This window comes from Anas platyrhynchos, chromosome 1 (genome assembly GCF_047663525.1).
Source record: "Anas platyrhynchos isolate ZD024472 breed Pekin duck chromosome 1, IASCAAS_PekinDuck_T2T, whole genome shotgun sequence".
In the NCBI taxonomy this organism is placed as follows: Eukaryota; Metazoa; Chordata; class Aves; order Anseriformes; family Anatidae; genus Anas; species Anas platyrhynchos.
In genome coordinates this window covers 80,738,441-80,760,284 of record NC_092587.1, presented here as the reverse complement: position 1 = coordinate 80,760,284, position 21,844 = coordinate 80,738,441, and the positions used below count along the sequence as shown (strand labels likewise).

The 21,844-nt window shown below is 42.7% G+C and overlaps 1 protein-coding gene across 6 annotated transcripts; it reads left to right on the top strand.

The window, feature by feature from the left end:
• Positions 1 to 211: 211 nt before the first annotated feature.
• Positions 212 to 20,570, top strand: LOC101803599 (TRPM8 channel-associated factor 2). 6 transcript variants are annotated; one of them, XR_011811758.1, is made up of 9 exons: positions 212 to 6,295; positions 6,920 to 7,553; positions 9,254 to 10,224; positions 12,140 to 12,234; positions 13,241 to 13,454; positions 14,250 to 14,489; positions 17,383 to 17,720; positions 19,475 to 19,600; positions 19,794 to 20,570. XR_011811758.1 is itself a non-coding variant. In XM_072042974.1 (9 exons), exons 3-9 carry the CDS (start codon positions 6,937 to 6,939, stop codon positions 19,564 to 19,566), a joined length of 2,721 nt encoding a protein of 906 aa, XP_071899075.1. In that variant the 5' UTR covers positions 217 to 3,239; positions 6,174 to 6,295; positions 6,920 to 6,936; the 3' UTR covers positions 19,567 to 20,570. The 6 variants fall into 6 exon arrangements, 5 of the variants coding, with proteins under 5 accessions (XP_071899078.1, XP_071899075.1, XP_071899063.1 ...); XM_072042974.1 differs by having other exon boundaries at positions 217 to 3,239; positions 6,174 to 6,295; positions 19,321 to 20,570; XM_072042962.1 differs by having other exon boundaries at positions 217 to 3,239; positions 4,709 to 6,295; positions 19,321 to 20,570.
• Positions 20,571 to 21,844: the final 1,274 nt, after the last annotated feature.

Below are 21,844 nucleotides of genomic sequence, written 5' to 3'. Positions count from 1 at the left end.
ACAACTTTTCATTGGTCGAATAACTTTGCATATAACAGCAACAGCAAACAACCAGAAACTTCAATGGCTGGAGAACAAGAAACCAAATACTGCATGGAGTCTCCTGAATCACCCTTCTTTGTTCCCTCTAAACTCTTTTATATTCCTGATGGCCTCATCGTTAAGAGTCTAATGTTATCTTATCCACGGGGCTTTCCAACCCCCATGGCCACACTCCCAAATCTCCCCCTTCTTTATTAATATCAACCATTTTCTTGACATGAATTACCACTCCATATATAACAAGCATCAAAGAGTATCTAAAATAGCATTTTATTGCCTGATCAATAAAATGTCCCAAACCAACTAATTGCAGCGGGACTCTGGAACAGACTTGTAGGAGGTGATGCCTGGCTAATGCTGGTCTGCAACTTGTTATGTTTATGAACAGGTTTATGTAAAGACTTGCTATAGATAACAAGGTTTGTACATAAAGCCGTTAGAAGGTGGGCAGAGAGCAGCACAGCTCAGATGTAGCTTATACGAATTTGAAAAATAATATAAGAGAGCAGTTTGTAGTACCTCTTCTTGGTGCATTATAAAAGATAATGGTGCATAATAAGGGGGAAATTATCAGTTTATATGAATTGTGCTTTGTTGTTGATGTTGCAAGCACTCTTGAAGCCCACGGTAAGGTACAAATGTTCATCAGTCTAATCCTATGTTGCTAATTTGTGTGACACTTCATGTTAGGCCATGAAGGATGTCAGACACTGCCTGCCAGCCAAGTTACACCTTATCCATTTGTCATTCTCAGATTCAGTGAGTTGTCCTGTTATCCATGCTCTCCCTTGTTCTTGATCATATACAGCAAAACAAGTCCTGTGCTGTCAGTTTAGAAGAGAGAAAGTTGTTTCTCCTTATCCTTTACCACATCACTGCAGACAACAGTAGATTGGCATGGTCCACATCGAAGAGCATTTGACACGTGTCTCTTTTCACATGAAGAACTGTGGTGTTACACTCATCCCCTGCTTCAAAACCTAGCAGCATCTAAAGGGAAATAATCTGAACAGGCATAACGTAGCAGGCATGCAAATGAGATCCAACCCCTCCACTGTAGGATTGGAAAAGGGCTCTGTATTTGCAATTCTGAGATTTGTAGCTGTTCTTTTCGTTGTTCACCAGCAGATGTCAGCACGGTTCTAAAACTAGAGGCCATAGGACTTTGATTTAAGTTCTCATTTTCAAAGTTATTTTCTAATAAGGTTATGGTTCCTTTTCCTGTGCTTCTGCACATAAATACTCGATGTTATTTGGGAATTTCATTTATGTGATACGTGCTGGCCTTTTTGGATCACAGGTAGAGATTTTAAAAGAGTAAGTAGGAAATTTTTTGTATAAACATCTCTGGCATCTGTCTTTACTGGTCATTGCCCATGAGCCTACTTTCAGTTCTTAGGAATTTAGTCAAATTCAATTTTAATTAAAATTGTAATTACATTTTCAAATGCAAAATTATTTTAAAACACACAGGTAGATGTTTATATATACTTTCATTTTGTTCTTTCCTTATCTTTAAAAAGTAATCGAGATTGCTGTTCAGCTGTGTGTTTAGACACTAAGGATCTCTATTTCTTTGCATTCTTTTAGACAGTGTGTAGCCCTAATGCGTGCACGTTAATATCATCAGAAAGGATAGGCAATCCCTGTTGATTTTTTCCGTACGAAAATACTACCAATAACTAATTACAGGTGGCAATTGCCTGATAGATTCTGCTACACCTTTACTGAAATTTGTACTGTATTTGTTTTCAATTTGTTTTCTAGTAACTCTAATGCATTAAAAAAATAGTAACTTCCTCTAGTCATTGCTTTCTTGGCCTTGTCTTTCTTAACCTGGTTCCATCAGTCTGTATGGATTACATTTTTTCTCCGTATGGCTTTTATCAACAGCCACCTTGGGAAGATATAAACTATTGGAGGATTTTTGTGATGATGCTTTTAGCTTTTGTTTTATTAAATTAAAATATATATATATATAAATTTCTAAAAAATTAAATTTTTATTTAGCTTTTATTCGTCATTTTAAGAGTTGTTACTAATTTCACAACCTCACCTACTTCTTGTCTTCCTCAATTTTCGTTTGACCTACTAAGCTTTGTTTCTTTGACTTTTTTAATGTAACACTGTAGTGGTTTTGCCCTGCTGGGCAGCTAAACTCCACCACAACTGCTCTTTCACAGAGTTGGGGGGGAGGAGGAAGGTGTTGGAGGGAGTCTTGAGGCTGTGCCAGCTCTGCTCAGAAATAGACAAAACATTGTTGCGGTATCAGTGCTGTTCTAGCTATACAGTTCATTGCACCTGGGTTTATTGCTTTTCCTTACAACCTTTCTTACACTTAGGTTGATATTTCCATTTCATGGCTTACTGCTTTAGCCTACCCTATTGGTGGTTTCATGGTGCTTATGCTTTCAAAAGGTATTGAAAACAGTGAAAAAACATGCAGGACATATCTGAGATGTTCAGTCCTGAGAGTTTTTGTCCCCATCTTTAGATTAACACAATTTTGAGCCTATTCTGAAGTGAGCCAGCCTCACAGTTTTGCTCTAAATGTTTTTCATACCCTGTCAGAAACCAAGTGCTTGATCATCTGGCAGGGCAGAGCTTGAGCGTGTTACAGTCCTAGCAGTAACCCAAGCTCTCACTTGTATGCTTAAACCAGCTGTAGTGCCCACTTAGTCTTGCAGGGTAGGTATTGGCTTTCTTTATAAGAATATCACAGAACTTTTAAGTACATTCTGGTTTGCATTTATGCTACACAGTGCAAAAATCATATGTTGTGTTTTTTTTTTGTTGTTGTTTTTTTTTTGTTTTTTTTTTTTTTTGTTTCTTGTTAAATAGAGCATTGTCACATGGCTCAGACAATCTTATGGAGAAGAAATAAATCTTCATGTGTATTATATGTCATCAGCTTTCCTAAACACTTCAGATTATGACCTCTAGTTTGTTTTGTTTTGTTTTGTTTTTTGACAGTGTTGACATAAATGTATCATCCTTCCTGTGTCTTGTTGCCTTTATTTTTTTTTTTAGTTATTGTGCCCTTGCAGGTCACTGCTGCCATATGGATACTGGGACATGCCATGGTACTGGTCATTCTACAGGGCCTATGAGGACAACATTCTCCAGGTTTCTTTGGTCACTCTTCTTTGTTTCTGTCCCAGCCTAATGAGAATGCATGTTGTAGGCTCTCCGTGGAGGTAAGGACTTCTGATGCAGATAATGTTTGCCTTTTTTTGTTGCAATTTGGAATGTAGATGAGCAGGAAATAGTTGAGTCGATAATTTCAAGATTGGCTGGATAAATGTCTGGGAGGACCTTTGAGTACCTGCTCCACAATGACATAAGAGGCTTATGATATTCTCCTGTTCTGGGTTCAAAGCTGCTTCTTACAGTCACCTAGCAGAACATGGAATCTCAAAGTTCCAGCTGTGAGTGTTCATCCAGCATGCCAAAGGGCATTGCTCGAGGCATGGAATTAGTGTTCTAAGTTAGCTATTCTGGGACAAAACTGTTATAAAGGCATTTCTGGAGCCCAGTGTCATTTCAGTTCTCCATATAGGCCTTGAACCAGTGACACTGGCTTCATCTAGTTGGAAAGGACTGCATTGGAGCTAGTTGCCCTGTGCTCCCTTTAAAATTAGGAGTGATCCAGTCACTAGATTATATAGGGTGATCCATTTCACCCTAAAGAAAAGTTTTAAAGCAGGGCAGATGGCTTTTTCCATCCAGCTGCATGTTTTTCTCCACTGATAGAAAACAGAGCTCACGGTGACTAGCTCAGTTTTAAACATCTGCATTTTGAAAGGTCACGTCTTCCTTCTGCTTTGCAAGTCTCTTAGCTGTCCTCAGAATAGTTTTGCCTGCCTGAGATTTTTTTATCAGAATCTACTCCAGCTCTGCCCCAGACTGCTAATGGTTTAGTCATTAATGTACCTAGTGTCGTTCTTCTCATTTTCCCAATTAAGTAGGTACTCACAAAATGAAATCAAATAAAAATCCAATGTCAATGATGAACAGACATCATGGATATAAGTACTTTTGTCTCTTCAGCAAATGCCAGATGTTGGCATTCATCTCCTTGCTCACTTTGTTGATAAACGTGTTAAAAAGCAAGAGCCCACCAATTCCTTACTACATGCATACCTTGCAGCTTACTTGATGAATAGTTGTGCGGACAGCTAGACTATAAAGCTGAAAGAGGAAAGAGTGGAAACTGCAAGAGTCCCCCCTGATTAGGAACAGCAGCCAAATTGCTAAGAATCGTGTCTCTCTCTCACTTAGGCTGCTTGTGTTCTTAACAAGTGATTTACCTCCAGTGACTGTCCTGTGCCTTTTGTCCTCCCACTCTCAGATACTGCACATTACCCTACGTTTTACCCATGACAGGCTTTGCAGCAACCATTAAGGACTTGCTCCACGGTGACTGAGCACTTGATACGAAGTCTGTTCCCATATTCACCCTTAGAACACCCTCTTAGTCATGTGTCTGCCAGAGGTCTTCCTAAATGGACCCAGCGGTTTTCCTGCCTCCACACCATGTCCCTTTTGCCTGGGTATTCTCTGTGCTGACTGTGATGACTTTTGGACAGAAGATGATGGACTCTTAAGTCTGCATTTAATGAACCCACCACACCTTTCCGTGTAATTTTTGTTCCTTTTTTTGCAGAGAGAAGAAAGCCTAGGACTGGTCATCTGACAGGGTTTACAAATGCTCCAATCCCTACTCCTAATAGTTTCAGCTCTGTAGGGAAAGGAAACTGCCTGGAAGTGAGAAGTGGAAGGGGCAGGACTGAGGACAAAGAATTGAGTCTTTAACTCATTCCAGGCATTGCTGTGGAAAATTTTTGTTTTCATGTTAACAAGGGAAGCAAATGGTAATCAAGATCTTCCTCTTCCCTCTGCATGTAGTTAGAGCCAATTTTTATTTCCTCCACATTCACACATCAGACACACATCTGTCTTCTACAGGTTCTCCTCTAATTCTCGTTAGACCTCCGTGTTCTCTGTCCCTATTGTACCTTCTACTTTCTCTGTCTAGAAAGAGGGATTTGCCCATAGTTGTTTGCACTGGGTCTAATGAGTACAATTCGTTCCTCTTTCCACTGTCAACTGGTTAATACAATGTTAAGGGAGAAATCGTAAATACATAGAAATTGGGAATTCTGTTGTGTGGTGGTCATTGTGTCCTGTAAACATAGAGTTTATGTTTGCATAACAAGAAGACAGCCATATCTTTTTCTGGCTAAGTGCCAGGAAGTACGCATCCTTTTGTGGGATCAGAGCCCAGGATTTTGGCTTCCAAATCTTGTGATAAGAACAAAAGTGGGTGCTAAGAAGTAAGGGCTGTTTTATTACTGAATTTACTTCAAACTGTAATCCTGGAGGGTAGTCCTCAGGTGGAGTACCAGTTACTGAAACTGAGTGACTATTCATCTGATTTTCCTCTCCCTTACACCATGGTCAGTGTGCCAACATAGCTATATTAGTTTAAAATCCACAGAAGCCATCAGAAAGAGACTATTATTTTCCCAGGCTGTGTTAATGCTTCATTGCATGATTCCTGGCAAACAACCTAAATCACCTAGTATTTGCCTTTAAATGTAGGGTTTATTCAAACCCAGGGAAACAAAGCTGGAATTCAGACTAAGCTAGCAAACAAGCACTAAATTTCTGGGCAATGTTAATCAGCAACTTTCACTCAGAAATCAGATATAAAAAAGCAGTCAAGTCTTACGAGAGATTATGTGAAAAACTCAGAGCTTCCAGGCTTGCCCAGAGGATGGGCAAGGGGAATGCGCTGTCATTCTTGATCCGCTTGCAGTTTTTGAGCACCTTGGGGCTTACGACAAATAAATCTGTGTCAAGGATTCCGCTTCTCCAGAACTTCTCTATTTTCCTGTGTTAGCGTGCCAAGGATTTGGTTTCAGGGTAGCCAAATCTGAAATGTATGTGAAGACCATAGAGACCGATGTTGGCACAGGATGCTGCCCAGGAAAGGGCAAAGTCTGCCCCAGAACAACACCTTCTCTTGCCGTAGGCGTAGTGTTCGTCAGCCTTGTGAATTCGGAATGACACGAAGTGGGTGGGACTTGGTCAAACTCTCCTCCTCAAAACTCTTCCTGTCTGCACAGTCACAGAAGCCTCAGCTCAGCAGGAGACGATTTTGCTGAAGAGCTAGTCCAAACTTTCGACCTGAGGGAAGCTAAATATAGCACGTGTCTCCCAATAGACTTCAAAGGCTTTGGCAACAAAGGTCAGTACCATTCTCCTCGCTTCATAGATGGGAAAAACAAAGCTGCAAAAGAGGGAAATTATTTCCTTGATATCATGAGGCAGTTTAGAACAGAATACTAGGGCATGAAAATCCTGTGCCCAGACCTGCTCTGCTAGGTCCCATGTGGCTTAAACTGTCAGTTGTGACAGGGAACTGCTTGTCTCTATTGTTTCTATCAACCCTCTTCCTCTTCACGTCACCACCTAATGCTCCTTGCTTTTAGTGTCTGAACAGGTAGAAAAAGTGCATCTTTGGAAACTTATGCCACAGCAGGCATGTGTATTTCTATACATACCCAATTGGGAAGAAAATTGGAAACTTCATGTTTGAATTACTCCATGTATTGTGCTGATCAGGTCTTTTTATTGTCTGTCACCTTCCATGTAAGCCACCTCTACCAGGCAAGTTCCTAGTAGACTTCTTGGAGTTTCTGCCATTCTCCCTCTCCAAACCAATTGTTAATGGGAATGTATTCATCCTTATTTCCTTGTTCTCCTCTTTGAGAATTTGCAGAATTTGTTAAAACAGTCGCTTCCTTTAGCAGTTTAGCAGTTCTGTATTGCTGAGCCATACTGCAATGAATGTTGCTCTTCTCTCCATCAGATTAGAGTGGCTTGAAGATGAAACCCTCTGCTACCTATGAGCTGTTAGTAGACAGTGTTGGAGAATGGGACTTCACTGGTGGTTTTGTTCCTTGTGAGCTGCTGCTTGTTGGAGAGGATGCCTACCCTGTGCTTCTGAGCGCTGAGAAGCAGGTTCTGATCGCTGTTTCACGGTATGGGAAAGGCAAGATGGTGGTTATTTCCCACGAGGGAATCATGAAGAGCTCCAAGTTTTCCCAGTTCCTCAGAAATGCTGTGGAGTGGCTCAAGCCTTCCCCTGCGGCCCTGGTTGGGTCCCATCACCGGTTGGATTCCCTCTCCCAGCTGCTCCTTGGGGCTGGCATCAAAGTAGAGGCTGGGGTAGCGCTCAGCACCCACCACGGGGTGTACTGTATGGATGCCTATGACAGCACGCAGGCAAAAGACGTGGTTTGCTTTGTAAAGGAAGGTGGAGGCCTGCTCATTGGAGGCCAGGCTTGGCACTGGGGTAGTCTACATGGGAAGGAGAAGGTGCTGTTTGAATTCCCTGGGAACCAGGTGACCAGTGTGGCTGGTGTGTACTTCACAGGAAATCCTGTAGCGAAAGGGATCTTCAAAGTTGCCAAGAAAATTCCAAAGCTCCCCTTAACTGTTCCGTGAGTATCTGAATTGTTCTGTCTATTTAAACAAGTTATGCAAATGAGATGTTTACAAAAGATCCTTGAGGTAAGAGATGACGATGTTTGAATGCTGGTTCTTTAATAGCCAGGGTGGGATGCAGCTGTAGTCTTCAGATGTAAGAGAGAATCTCCTTGCTGTTTGTAATCTGAAAGAATGATGACTTTGCTTCCAGGGGAGTGGGTTAGGACATTCATTCAGGGTCAAGAAATGAGTGCAGCCATGTTGTAGAGCTGTCTCCCTGACCAGCTGTGCCTGTGAGCACCACACAGCAAGCTGGGGAAAGGAGGAGCAACTCCCCGGCTCCTATCCCATCCTTTCCCCCAGGGTGGGTATGTTCAGGCCAACTTTCACACAGTTCAAAACCACACTGGAGATGGAGCACCTCACCAGCACTCTGGGCTGGGCTCTGCCTGACAGCTGCTAAACCTGCTTAACCTGCAAAAATTTCCTTTTTGCAAGTGAAACCGCTGGACTGATGCTGAGCTGAGGAGGCAGGCCTGGTGCCACCTCCCTTCTCCAGAAGACACAGGCTGTTAGCAGGAACCCGGTGTGCTTCAAGTTAGTTTGGGATTCTAGCTTGGCCTTTTGGTCTCAGAGCAGCAGGTTGTGAAACTCTGAGCTGTTGTGTCTTGTATCGCAGAGCAGACAGCAGTGCCCTGGACTTTGCCCCTCTGTCTTCCTCCACCTCCCCTTGCTACTGAGCATACTGGACTGTGCCTAGCACCACTTTCTGCTCAGTTAGGGAAAGTGCCATGGGATCTCAGTGGAGCAGGAACGGTGCTATGCTTCCTGTGTGTGGCAGTTTCACCTCACTGCAGTGGAAGTTGCAATGACAGAAATAAAATTCCCAGAAAGTCTTTCATTTACTTCGCAGTGTCAGTAAAGTAATAATCAGAAGAGAGGTGCAGTTTCCTGTCCTATGGGTGTGCACAAGGGCAGCATGTTTTATTGTAACTGAGCTGGCTGCAATGGCCATGTAACAACAGATTCTTTTCAGGTGTCAAAGAAAAATTGTGTTTGCCCAAATGGAGAAAATTATGTAATTGCAACCGATTGAACATGTCTTTCTCCACAGTGTCATATAGACGCTATACCGAAATAGCAAAAATACAAGAGCCTTACATGGTAAAAGCTCCACAAAGATACTGTGGAGGATAACTGGTAGGAATTTGTGGGTCTCTCTTTTGGGGTCTATCTATCCTTTCTTCACTTCTCAACAGAACACACAGAGAAATCTTTTGGGCTTGTCCAGTTTATGATACTTAGGGTGGAGTAATTCAAGGAAGTTTCTGCTACAGGAGATACGCTGATTTCCCCATCATTTGCAGGTTAAATTTGCAAAAGATTTGCTTAAAAAATATGAAAGGTCCTTTGACTTTTGAGATCCCGCATTTGGATTTTCAAGCTGCTCTTCAAAGTAACAGGCCTGGAAACTTTTCTTTCTCTTCATTTGTAAATGAGTGCTGAGATTCTTACAGATTTGGTTGACTGCAAAAACTGAAACTGTAAAAGAAAAAAAAAAAATTGATGGATTTTATTTTATTTTTAAAATGAAAGAAGTGGCAACATGATGTACTAGGGTGAGAGAGGAAGAAGAGGCAGGGACGGACACAGTAGCTGTTTAAGCAGAGGATGCTGGATTGGGAGCTAACTTGAACCTCTCTTGGTTTTGCAGACACCAGGCCAATCTTGGCCTTGATTCTGCTTTTCTCCTGCATGGTGTGTCAGAGCTGGATATGGTGACAGGGGGCACACCCTCCATCTTGCTGGTGCATGGTGTACTCTCCTTCCCGCTCTGCCTGGACAGCTCGCACCGCTGCCTCTTAGCTGCATCACGCTATGGCCGAGGCCGTGTTGTGGTGGCAACCCATGAGAGTCAGCTCTTCTCCCCAAAGATGGCCAAATTCCTGCTCAATGCTGTCCGCTGGCTAGATGCTGGGAGAAAGGGGCTGGTGGGTGTGGATGCCAGCCTGAAGAAACTGTGTGGCCTCTTCAGTGAGGAAGAGGTGAAGTCACAGGTATCAGAGCTGACAGGCAACATGAGCGTATACTGCTGTCCTTCTTACAGTGACAAACAGGTGGAGACGATTCATGCTTTTGTGGCAGAAGGGGGTGGCCTACTGATTGGAGGCCAAGCCTGGTATTGGGCTTCCCAGAACCGCGGCAAAGCTGCAGTGGCAGAATATCCTGGCAACAAAATCCTCAACCGCTTTGGGCTGAGCATCCTGGGGCAGAGTATCCAGGCAGCAAAGCTCCCAGCCACAGCATTTGGGGAGCACTACCACTTTCGCAAGGCACTCTCTCTTTTCAAGAGCCATGTAGACAAGGCTGAGGGTCTCAAAGCTCCCCTGAAAGACTGGCTGCCAAGGCTGGCACAAGACTGTGCTGCCTTTCTGCGCATCCCTGCCCAGGACTGCCCCACATATGCCTCAATGCACCGCATCCTGGCCAAAGTGCTTCGCCAAAGTGGGATCCCGCACGTCAGCAGGCACAAGCCTGTCAAGAGCAACTCCAAAGAGGCAGCCCTGCTCTGCATGGCAACTGAGCTGTCATACACCATGACAGACTGTGCAGCCCTAGTGCAGAAATCTGCCACTGGGGTCTGTGCCCTTCCTGTTACCGTGGAAATCGATGGCACTAATCCAGGTGAGTACCGTATCTCCCTTCCTCTTGAGGCATGCTGGCGCTGGGATCAGCAAGGCACTTGCCCTCTGTGTGTATGTCTGAACATGAGGACAGATGTCCAGTTTCACTGTGGGCTTGTGGGGATGCTGGCCTCTGTGTGGTGGCAGGCAGGCTCCTTTTATGGCTGGCACTGATTTTAGTGCTCTGAAACATGCCATGGAAGTCTTGCATCCTCATAATTGGTACACAGGCACTTGGAGAAGAGCCAACTATAGAAGCTCCTGAGGGTACTTGCACAGTGCAGTGGCTTCCTCAAGAAAGCTTTAAGTTCCTCAGGAACTCCAGGCTCTGCTCTACCATTTGTTGTCCCACTAGTGTTCTGACAGAGCCATCTTTGAGACCATCCTGTGAAAAGCTGGGAGTTAGGAACAAAAGTTTTATTTTTTTATCTAGGTAATTTCAGTCTGAGTAGTAGCGGTCTCACAACTTCTTGTATCAGCAGAGCTGATGGAGTGAAGTTGTGGTTTTGGGGTGAAAACAAGAGACTGTGAGCAGGACGGGAACTTCATAGGCTGACACCATCACTGAAGCTATGGTATTTGGTAATTACGTCCTGAATCATTTGTCTAACGTTAGGCTTTGTAGCTATATAACTTTGAGATTCCTGGTACTGATATATTTAAACTTTAAGTAATTTCACTGGTAAGGTATTTTTCCATGGACAGATAAATCTTGAATTTTTGAATTTGAATATGATTGAGAGTTGTTGTTTGCAAATTATTCTAATGAGATAAAAAGGACAGTTCTGGAGTGGCAATGTCTTGAGTGCAGAGGAAGTTTAGAGACAAGAGTTGTGGAATAGTTGCTCACTGGTTGTAACACTAATGAGTCAGGGCAAAAGGGGAAAATTGTTAGGGTTGGTTGGATTGAAAGCATTGAATTGAATAGTGGGACTGTTCAGAATTTGTGTAATTCGACATTAAAAAAAAAAGAAAAGTGCTGGCAACCCATGATTTGAGATTAAACAATTTCAAAAATGCCATAGGTGTAAGTTCAGCAAAATTGAGATGAATTGGTGAAAAGTTATGATATTATGTCTATTTTACATTTTTCCATGGATTAGGTTTTGCCTGACAAAATTTCTTGGAGGACAGGGAAGGTTGTAAATGAGGAGCTTTAGGATGGTCCGGCTCTTCTGAGGATTTTTGCTGTTTGGGCTGAAATATTCTTGAGTAAACTTTGTCAGAACCAATGAGTGGATTTTGCCTGATCAGTACAGTAGAGATGGATCAGTTTTGCAGTGTATATCAGAAGTGTCTACTGAAATCTCCTAGGCAGAGGAGGCTTTAATTTCCATGGGAAGGCTGTCTAGAGGCTTGCTAAATTTTAGTGGTGTGGTAGGGTACCCATCTTATGCCTTGGCTAGGACAGCCCTCTAGGCATTCTCATAACTTCAGTCAGCTTAGAAATGGGAATTCGTGTGGGCCCCAGCTTATGCTGACTAGTCAGTTGGGAAAAATTTGATGTCACTGTCAGTCTGTTATTTAGGAGATGTTTGATGACCATTACAACTTCAACTATGTCTAATACCACCACAGTATGCACCTCTGAGGGTAAGAGGATCTGAGTGGAGGAGGAGCTGTTTCTTTTTTAATTATTATTTTTTGTTTATTTTTTTACAAGTATTAATAAGTACCTTCGTCATTCTTGGAATTTTACGTTTGGGTGGGCTTGCTTGCTAATTGTGTGATGATCTTGTTCATGCCAATACCCTTTCCCTTTAAAGCTGTATTTCCAACAGATTGGATAAAATGTGAGACAATTGTGCATGTGTAGAGACAAAGACAGAAGATTCTTTTACTGCAGCTTGAAATCTCCGGAATCCATAACATCAGGAGTTTCTGACTGTTCAGATCTGTGTTCTCTCACATTTTAGGTAAGACAGCCTGGAGGAGTACAGGACTCTATCTCCCGGAGGGTCACACAGCCGTTATAACATTCCCTTGTCGGCTGGTCGGTGCTGGTCTGCAGGTGAGCCCTTACTAGTTTGGCTACTGCTCACACAATGTCAGCTGGGCACTCGAATATAGGTCTTAGGCCTTGTCAGTCCTTTCCTTCTGCTGCCACCCTGTGGCACTTTCCATGCATTGTCATCATTTTTCACTTTGTTTCCACTCCTTGCATTCCTCGTCTGTGTGCTGGCAGGATAATTGATTGTGGCTGCTGCCTGGAGACTGCTTGCTGTACCTGTTCTGTTGCCGTGCAGAGAGAACTGATCAAGGTGATTCTAGGCCCAAATAAGTACTTGGGTGGGCCCTTCTAATCATGAAACTTAGTTCTGTCTCTTTCCAGAACTCTCCTAACGTACTTCCACAATGCTGCTACTGTTGCTCTCATAGATGTATCCAGATCAGATATAAACCAGTTAACTGGAATCCTGTTCTCATCAAAGAACAAAGCAGACAAAAGCTCACCTGCTTGGGTATGTTTTGCAGTAAGCTTCCTGCAGCTGAAACTCAAGATTAACTCAGGTATTTTTGTATAATCTTGCAGCCACTTTGTCTGTTTTACTGTATCAGGGCCGAGGAAGAGGCACAATAAAACAACCCAGGAGTGATCACACCTCTCCACCTCATATGTTATAGGATGTGACTTTGATGCTGGTGCAGGGTGAAGAAAAAATAAATACAAGTAAAGTACAGTGAAAAAAAAAAACATTGCAATTCTGTGAACTGCCAATGAAGGATATAGCAGACCCCGGTAAAAATAGGAGCAGAGCCGTGAGACTGTCCGAGATAGAGACAGCACTAAACTTTTTAACTTTTTTGTTTTGTTTTGTTTTGTTTTGTTTTGCTGCTTCTGGCCACCACAGGCTGAACACTTGAACAATTCTGAAGTTAGAAAGCTGTTTCTGCACATGTGCCCTGCAGGAACAGCGCTACAGCAGAGGGCTCAGGGTGCTATAGTTCGTTGGCAAAGTTGTACTTGAAGCATTTTACCCAGCTGCTCACAAATCACCTACCCTTCTGTTTGCCAGGTGCAGGTTGGGTGTCATGCGGATGACCTCTCTAATGCTGAAGAGCTGAAACGAGCCCCAGTGGTAATACGTACCTGTGATATTACCTGCCAGAAACAGTCAGTTTCCTGCCTCTGGGGTGGCCTCATTTACATCATAGTACCAGAAAGGAGCGTCCTGGGAAAAGTGCCCATCACTGTAGAAGGGGCAGTCAGAGCTCCTTTCTTCAAGCTTGGTAGGTTTATTTACCTTGGTGCCTTTCTTAGTGCTGCTCATGATGCTGCTATCCCTGTGACTGAAATGAAAGATGCTGCCATGCTTAGGAGCACCTGACTGTGTTTAGTAATGCCTAGACTCAGTTTCCTTGGTTTGTCTTGCTCTGGGATTCCAGGTAGTTCACATATTCACTCTGTGCCTGCTGTCACATGAGGGAGGTGAGGGAGCTGTCACAAAATGGGCAGGGTTTGTCTAAACCAACATTTCTTAGTGGTTGAAATTGTCATTTCTGGTGAAAACCATGTGTTGATGGGAGTGTTCTGTCACAACAAAGCTTATCTTGCACTCTGTGTGCTTTAGTGTGATAAATCTCTGTGGTGAATTTTCCATGATTTCTGTCATTTTCTCTTTCCTTGTGGTATGCAACATCTTGTTCCTCTATCAAATTAAACAGAAATCAGTGTTGTTAGACGGAGAAAAAACTCCATTGGAGAAGAAGAAGCAAGATCATCAAGTGAGACTGGAGAAGCCTGCTTCTTATTCTCAGAAGGAAAACAGAGATTTGTTCTTGCCATGCTAACTACTTTGGTATATGACAGTTTGCTCCCATCTGTCTCCCATCCATAAGAGCCTAAGGCTTCCCAAGTACAGGGTGAGGATTAACTAATTAACAACCAACCACCTGCAGTTGCACACCTACCACGTACTGTTTTCCAAGAGAATTTCTCAACTGTGATCTGTTTCTTCAGCTTGACTTCTGGGAGTGTGCTCAAAAGTTAGAGCTGTGGTTAACTGATTTTCTGTGTTGATGTAGGGGAGACCTGTGAAAACCAGTGGAAGGCCAGTATCCGGCACTACCCTGCTCCCTGGGCAGAACTGGCAGCTGAGAGTCTCATCCTGACGGTACCAGCTGACAGCATCCGCCACTTGGAGAACCCAAAACCACTGCTGACCCTGTGGAATGAGATCATGGTGGCAATAAGCAAATTGGCAGCCATACCAACAAAGTTCCCAAGGCCAGAGAGGATTGTAGCAGATGTCCAGATCTCATGTGGTAGGTGCACTGACAAATGGCATTTCTCAAGTGGCTACAAGGCAAGTGGCCTCTAGTAGCAAGATCTGTTCCTGCGAAGTCACTTCAGTAAAGCCGGACTGGAAACATACGTAAAGGGTCAAATGATTGTGATCCTTGCATAATTGTGAGCTACTCAAACAGTATGAAAATACAGTAAGACAGTACTTATAAAAATTAAATAGACCCGTTCAGATGCCTCTCTGTCTAAACCAGCATTGTCTCACTCAGCTGTTCTGCTGCCTGGATGTGTTAAGAGGCAGAGCTGGTGACTGCAGGGTTTTTTGTCTCCTTCCTGAATGTACTGCTGAATCAGTACAGCTGGGAGACATTGATCTAATTTCTGTTGTTTTTTTTTGTTTTTTTTTTCCTGCCTCAGCCATAGGATTGTTTGCTTACATTCAGTGATAATTGTTATACTCGTGTGTACCTACCTGCTGGAAACAGGCTGTGCAAAGGTTACTGTGGGCAAACCTTAGTTGGAAAAGATGTGCCTGAGGTGATGGCAGTGGAGAAGCAGAAGCAATACTACTGTTAAAGCCCATGAGTTTGTAGTTTTGCAGTTGATACTCCATGACCCCAGCTTTTCAAGTTGTGTGCTGAGTGTATTTGAATGAGTCAAGCTAGATGATAAATTCAGAACCTTGTAATACTATTTTTTCAATTGGTTTTCAAATCACGTTGGTGAAATTCATTATCCCAAAATGAGGCAAGGTCTTGGCACAAACCCTGATGCCCTAATCCTTTGCTAAGGCACATGGGAATAATCTGTTACACATTTTGGGAACGTTAAGTTCAGCTATGCTAAGCAAATGCCAGTTAAAAAGACCATTGGCTGCAAACACAAAATTCCCTCCTGTTTTGGGTGGAATAAATGGTTTCACTCACATTTCTGGACCTGATTTTTTTGCATGCCTATGGCTTTTAATTACACGCATCCCTCTTATTAGAAATTGGGGAGCTCAAGATCTTAAATAGTTTCTGCAGGAAGGGGGTTGTGATTGATGTCCTCTCACTTGAGTACTATACAGGCTTATTGTTCAGTTAAAGCCAGCTGTGTAGGCTCCCTACATGGATGTAGTGAGAATAAGGGCTGTTTATCCACTTCTACGATAGGTGTTTGATTTTGGGGAGATGATTCTTTTATGAAGCTTTGGGAATCTTTAAGAATAAGGACAAGTCAAGGATGAAAACACCAAGGAGACTTGGGAAAAATCCCTTGCAGTACAAAATTCTTGCCTTGCATGACACTGGGAAATTATTTATAGAACAGCTATTCTGTGAGGTTAAGAGCTGACTTCAGCATGACAAGTTTTGCAGCCCTCGAGCATGGCAAGCTGTAACATCCATGTATTTTGTCTACACTGCTAACTTCTGGAGTGCAGACATGCAGGATCCACACTCTACACAGGAAGTCAAACTCTGCCAGGGTGCTGAATCACATTATTGCACGTTTGGGTAGGTGTCAGCTGTGCTTGGTTTGTGAGCATTCGGGGGTATTCTGGGCAAGAGACAGGAAAGAAAGTCTGCCCCAAACCTGAACCTTCCTTCAACCAAAAATCTCATCCTCAGCCCAACTGTGAGTGTACACTTAAATATAAAAAGGCAAAGTAGGTGAGACTGTACTTAACTGATAGTACTGTCTCTATCTCTTCTTTGATACAGTAACGCTTGTACTATTTCCTTATCTCACAAAAAGGAAAAAAAAAGTCACTTATGGTAATCTTAGAATGATAGAATGTTTCAGGTTGGAAGTGACCTCAAAGATTATCTAGTTCCAACCCCCTGCAATAGGCAGGGACGCCACTGCTAGATTAGGTTGCTCAGGACCTCATCTAACCTGGTCTTGAACACCTCAAGGAATGGAGCCTCCACAACCTCTCTGGGAAACCCATTCCAGTGCCTCACCACCCTCTGAGTGAAGAATTTCCTCCTAACCTCTAACCTAAATCTCCTTTCTTTTAGTTTAAAATCATTCCCCCTCATCCTGTCAATATCTGATTGAGCAAAAAGTTGCTCTCCATTTTTCTTTTTAAGTGCCCTTCAAGTACTGAAAGGTTACAATGAGGTAACCTCACTCCGGAGCCTTCTCTTCTCCAGGCAGATCAGCCCCAGCTCTCTCAGCCTTTCTTCACAGGAGAGGTGCTCCAGCCCTCTGATCATCTTTGTGGCCCTCCTCTGGACCCACTCTAACAGATCCACATCCTTCTTGTGCTGGGGGCCCCTCACCTGGATGCAGCACTCCAGGTAGGGCCTCAAAAGGGTAGAGCAGAGGGGGACAATCACCTCCCTTGACCTGCTGGTCACCCCTCTGTTGATGCTGCCCAGGATGCAGTTAGCCTTCTGGGCTGCAAGCACGCACTGACAGTTCACGTTGAGCTTTCCATCCACCAGAACCCATAAGTCCTTCTCTGCAGGGCTGCTCTCAATAAGTTCTTCTCCCAGTCTGTCCTCATGCCTGGGACTGCCCCGGCCCAGGTGCAGCACCTTGTGCTTGAACTCGTTGAACCTCATTAGGTTCACATGATCCCTCTTCTCAAGCTTGTCCAGGTCCCTTTGGATGGCATCCCTTCCTTCTGTTGTATCAACCATACCACTCAGCTTGGTGTCTCTTGTGAACTTGCTGAGGGTGCACTCAATCCCACTGTCTATGTTGCTGATAAAGGTATGGAACAGTACTGGTCCCAGGACAGACCCCTGAGGCCTTCACTTCACCGGCCTTCACTTGGACATAGAGCCATTGAATACAGCTTGTAATGTAATTGTAATACAGCATGGTTTGTGAGATGGAGGAAAGGTGCTGGAGAAATGAAAAAGAAATACAGTTACTTATGTTTAAGAGGCACTGGGGTAAGTACTTATGTTTTTCTTGCAGGCTGGATGCATTCTGGCTACCCCATCATGTGCCACATCGATTCAGTGAAGGAGATGATAGATGTGAAGCACATGAAAACTACTGGTCTTTGGGGTCCTGTCCATGAGCTGGGACACAATCAACAGCAGCAAGCATGGGAGTTTCCACCTCATACCACAGAGGCCACCTGCAATCTCTGGTCTGTCTATGTGCATGAGAAGGTGCTGGGGATTCCCAGGCATCAGGCACATGAGGCACTTACGTCACAGTGCCGGGAGGAAAGGATAAGAGAGTATCTGAAGAAAGGTGCTCAGCTAAAGGACTGGAACGTATGGACTGCTCTGGAGACATACCTGCAGGTAACTGGGAAAAGCGAGTGTATTAGTCACTGCACCAAGCCTGTCCGCATTTAAGAAGTGATTGGACTGTGCACTTAGCCACATGGTCTAAACTTTTGGATAGACCTGTGCAGTGCCAGGAGTTGGACTTGATGATCCTTATGGGTCCCTTCCAACTCGGGATATTCTATGATTCAGTAGTTGGTGAACCCTGTGTCAGAAGGATGTCTTCAGCCTGGTGACTCCAGGTGTCATGCCAGTGTTTGCTTACAATCCGGATTCATCATAGGTCCAGAAATCACTTGAGAGATGCACACGTAGATTGTGTAGTGCTAGCATCTCCTGTTACCCTTCCTTTGAAAGACTGGGGCTTAACTGCTCAGGAACAGAACTTAGTACAATATATTAATCTCTCTCCCTAGGAGAGAAACAGGAACTGCTTGTTATATATAACAATATATACATGTATATATATTATATATATGGTATATATAATTATATAGCATATATTTATGTTTGATTATATCATGTGGAAAAAGGATGATCAAACTTGGATCTTTAGTCCTTTAATCTGCTGCAATTTTCCTGTGGGACATTGAGTTAGCTGGCAAAAAAAAAAAAAAGTCCATTATGATGACTTAAGCTACTGACTGTTTTGAGGTGAATGTCCCTCAGCCCCCTTGTCTGGGAGCTCTCACATCTTCTATGAATAACAAAATATTTATTGAAGGAGTAGTGATCCTGATTTTACCACGTTCCAGAGTGGAAAATCAGTGAGCCTAAATCATCAAGCTAAAGATATTGCCTAGTCCATAGCGAGTCTCAGCACCAGGGGTTTCCATGGTAATAGGGGATTATGAGAGGTAGATAATCTGTCTGCCTGTACTTCCTAATGTAGAAATGCTGTCTGCTCCTGCTTAGCTGTTCCAGCATGATGGTGGATTTGTAGAACATGTTTTAGTGTCAAACTATTTAGTATCAGGAAGTGAGATGCAAGTCATGGCTTGGTAAAGAACTAAAGATATTCAGTAGATATTCTGTATCCTGTCATGCTGTTTCAAGTCAGCTCTTCATATTAACCTCATCTTGAGCAACAACATAGGTTTCCTCTCCCTCTTTACTTTAAATTTCTTGCTCATACAAGACTATTTTTTTTTATTTTTTTTTTTTAATCTGAAACTCCTGTGTTCTTATTCCTAGCCAAAACTCATGCTCAGCTCACAGTCTCTCCTTCTTGTTTTCTGATCATGCCTTGTTCTCCTGTCTTCCTTCTGTCCAGGTTATCTGTCAGCATCCTCTTTGATACTCCTTTTGCTGCACAAGAATCTTTCTTCCACACAAACCAACAACTTGTATAGATGATTGCTGACATTTCTAGCTCCTCCCAACGCATCTTTCATCTCTGTTTGTGCTTGCAAGCCAGTGTAATGGGAAGGTGTATTTTTCTGTACTCTAAGTTGTGCTCTGAAGCCTGAAAGCTGGATACCTTCTTCTAACTTTACATTAAATCCAAAAGACACTAGAGAAACAAGGGGTGGGAGGGTCACTCTACTGTTTGTAACACAGGAATAATGTCAATGAAATGAAAAGTTCACTGTTTTATACTGTTCTTCTCCCGCAGCTGCAGGAAGGGTTTGGCTGGGACCCCTTCACTCACCTCTTCTCTGACTACCAGAAAATGTCCTCTATCCCAAAAGACGACCCTTCTAAGATGAATTTGTGGGCGCAGAAGTTTTCTCAGCAGGTGAATAGGAATCTGGCTCCTTTTTTTACAGCCTGGGGATGGCCTATCAAGAAAGAGCTGTCTGAGGAACTCTCCTCTTTACCCACCTGGGAACAGGACCCAATGAAGTCCTACAGATCATGAAAGAAAAACATCTGAACTTTGATTCTCAGATAAGGTACAGCCTATGTTTTAGCCTTGTGTACTGCATGATTGCTCATTGGGCACTTGATATTACATTAATTTCTTTAGCTTACTAGTTTAGAGTGGAGGTTAACCCCCAACAGGTGTTCAGCAGAAACTTGTATGTTGCTCAGCACCCATCTAAACCACCTTCTGAAGGCTTGAATAATAAATAAGCTTTGTTCTAGGTTCTTCACCTCAGGAGGAATGTAATTCTGAGTAGATGTAGTTCCTGCAGAACCTTTATCTGATGAAATGGAAGTTTTCAGGATGGAGCAATCACTGGAGTGGTCTCAAGCACAATGCCAATAGAATAAGGGTCTCTAAAGCAAATAGTATCCTCCACAATGTTGTATTCTTCCGCTGTAATCTCAGTAATACGAGATGTTCACTATGGACATGAGTACCTATAAAATTCTTCATCTTTAATCTCCCTAACTATGCAGAAGGTCCATGCCTACTATCATGAAAATGACCTTATAATGCTTATATACAGCTTATATAACAGCTGATACTAAAATGTTGTAATTTCTTCCTGCTTTATATTGTGTGACCCAATGTCCAGCTTTGTGCAAATAAGTCAATGCTGAGTGGTAGCCATCACTCTTACTGTAGTCTGTGAGCAAGATACAAGCCATGAAATATATCAGCATAGAAACAAAGAAGAGGTGACTTGCTTATAGTTAATAGCGATCCAACTCCTGGACTCATCAGAAATTAAAAACCAGGCGATGACATGACAGCATGAAGGAGCAATCAGGAGCAGGACAGCAGCACAGCCAGCATTTTCGGAGGACCAACAGACATTAATGTTTCCCTCACCTCATTCATGATTGCTTGACTAGCACAACACACTGGTGACTACACAGTGCTGACAAGTGTTTTAATGCTTCGTCTAGTAGCATACTGGTCTGGACACCCTTCTTGTGTATCAGCAATAAATAAGACAATTCTGGATTTTCAAACTGTGTGTGGTCCTACTTTCAAGTGTGCAGTTTAAAAAAAAAAAAGCCTAATAAGAAGTGATCCAAAAATTTGTTACAGCAGTTTTTCATTTTTGTTCTGTCTCAGATGTAGTTCTGGCTTTTCTGTGATTCATTGGCCTAATATTTACTTTGTCTTTCAAACTTTCTTTCTGTGCTTATTCACTATCATTGTAAGTTGTTCTTCCAATAAAGTATATGCAGAGGCTAATGATAGCTTAGACAGTGGTTCAGTACTAGTTTAGTATTGAACTAGAGTAGAGTACTAGAGTGCTTTAGACTAAAAGGAAGGCTTTCATAGTGGAAAGGTTTAGATTTGACCCTGTCTACGGAAACAGATTTCACCCCTACTGAGTTTATGAGCAAAAGCTGAGTTCATGTACATTTAAAAAAATGCTGAAAATATTATTGGTTCTGTTACCTGAGTACGGCAGGATTTGTTTTTTGTTTTGTTGTTGTTATTGTTGTTTGTTTTTACGTGAAAGACACAACAAAATGGATCTTAAAGTGTTTAAGAGAAAAAAGGCTAAAGAAAAAGGTGATAGGCTGGATTCTGAGCTAGAATGGACTAGTCCAACCACAGGGATTCCAATGGAAAAGTTACAATTTACACCAGCTCTAAATGCAGCCTGAAATATTTAGGCATACATGTATGTAGTACACAAACTCAACATTAGACTAACTCAATTTAATGTCACCCTTAGAATGGTATCTGTTCTTCTTTAGTGTAATACCACCACCACTACAAAAACAAACAAACACACACACACAAAAAAAACAACAACAACTACATGGACAGATCATAGAAAAGTTTTGACACATTTATGAACTGATTTCTGCACTTGCTTTTCCACTAGTTATGGTGCATACTGGAGCAGCCTGTCAAAGCAGAAAGGCCGAACTGAGACCACAGCAATAGAAAAAAGGGGGAGCACAGAGACAGTCTGCAAAATAACATATGGAACATTTAATCATTTCTGTAAAAATGTAATTCAAGCAGCAGTCACAGAGAAATTTAGCGTGAAGTCTGGGAAAAACCTATAACACAGCTGAGACCAACCTGAGCAGTAGCTGAAATAGAGAGGAAAAAAATAAAGTAAAATAGATTTGGAGACCATAAGAGCCTTAGCAAAAAAATAAACCAGGAAACATGCTCTAATCAACTCTGAGAATGAATGGGTTAACTGGTGATGTTTTCATATCGCATACATATTTTCTGGCTTCATTTATACAGTAAACTTTCTTTAGCAGAAAGT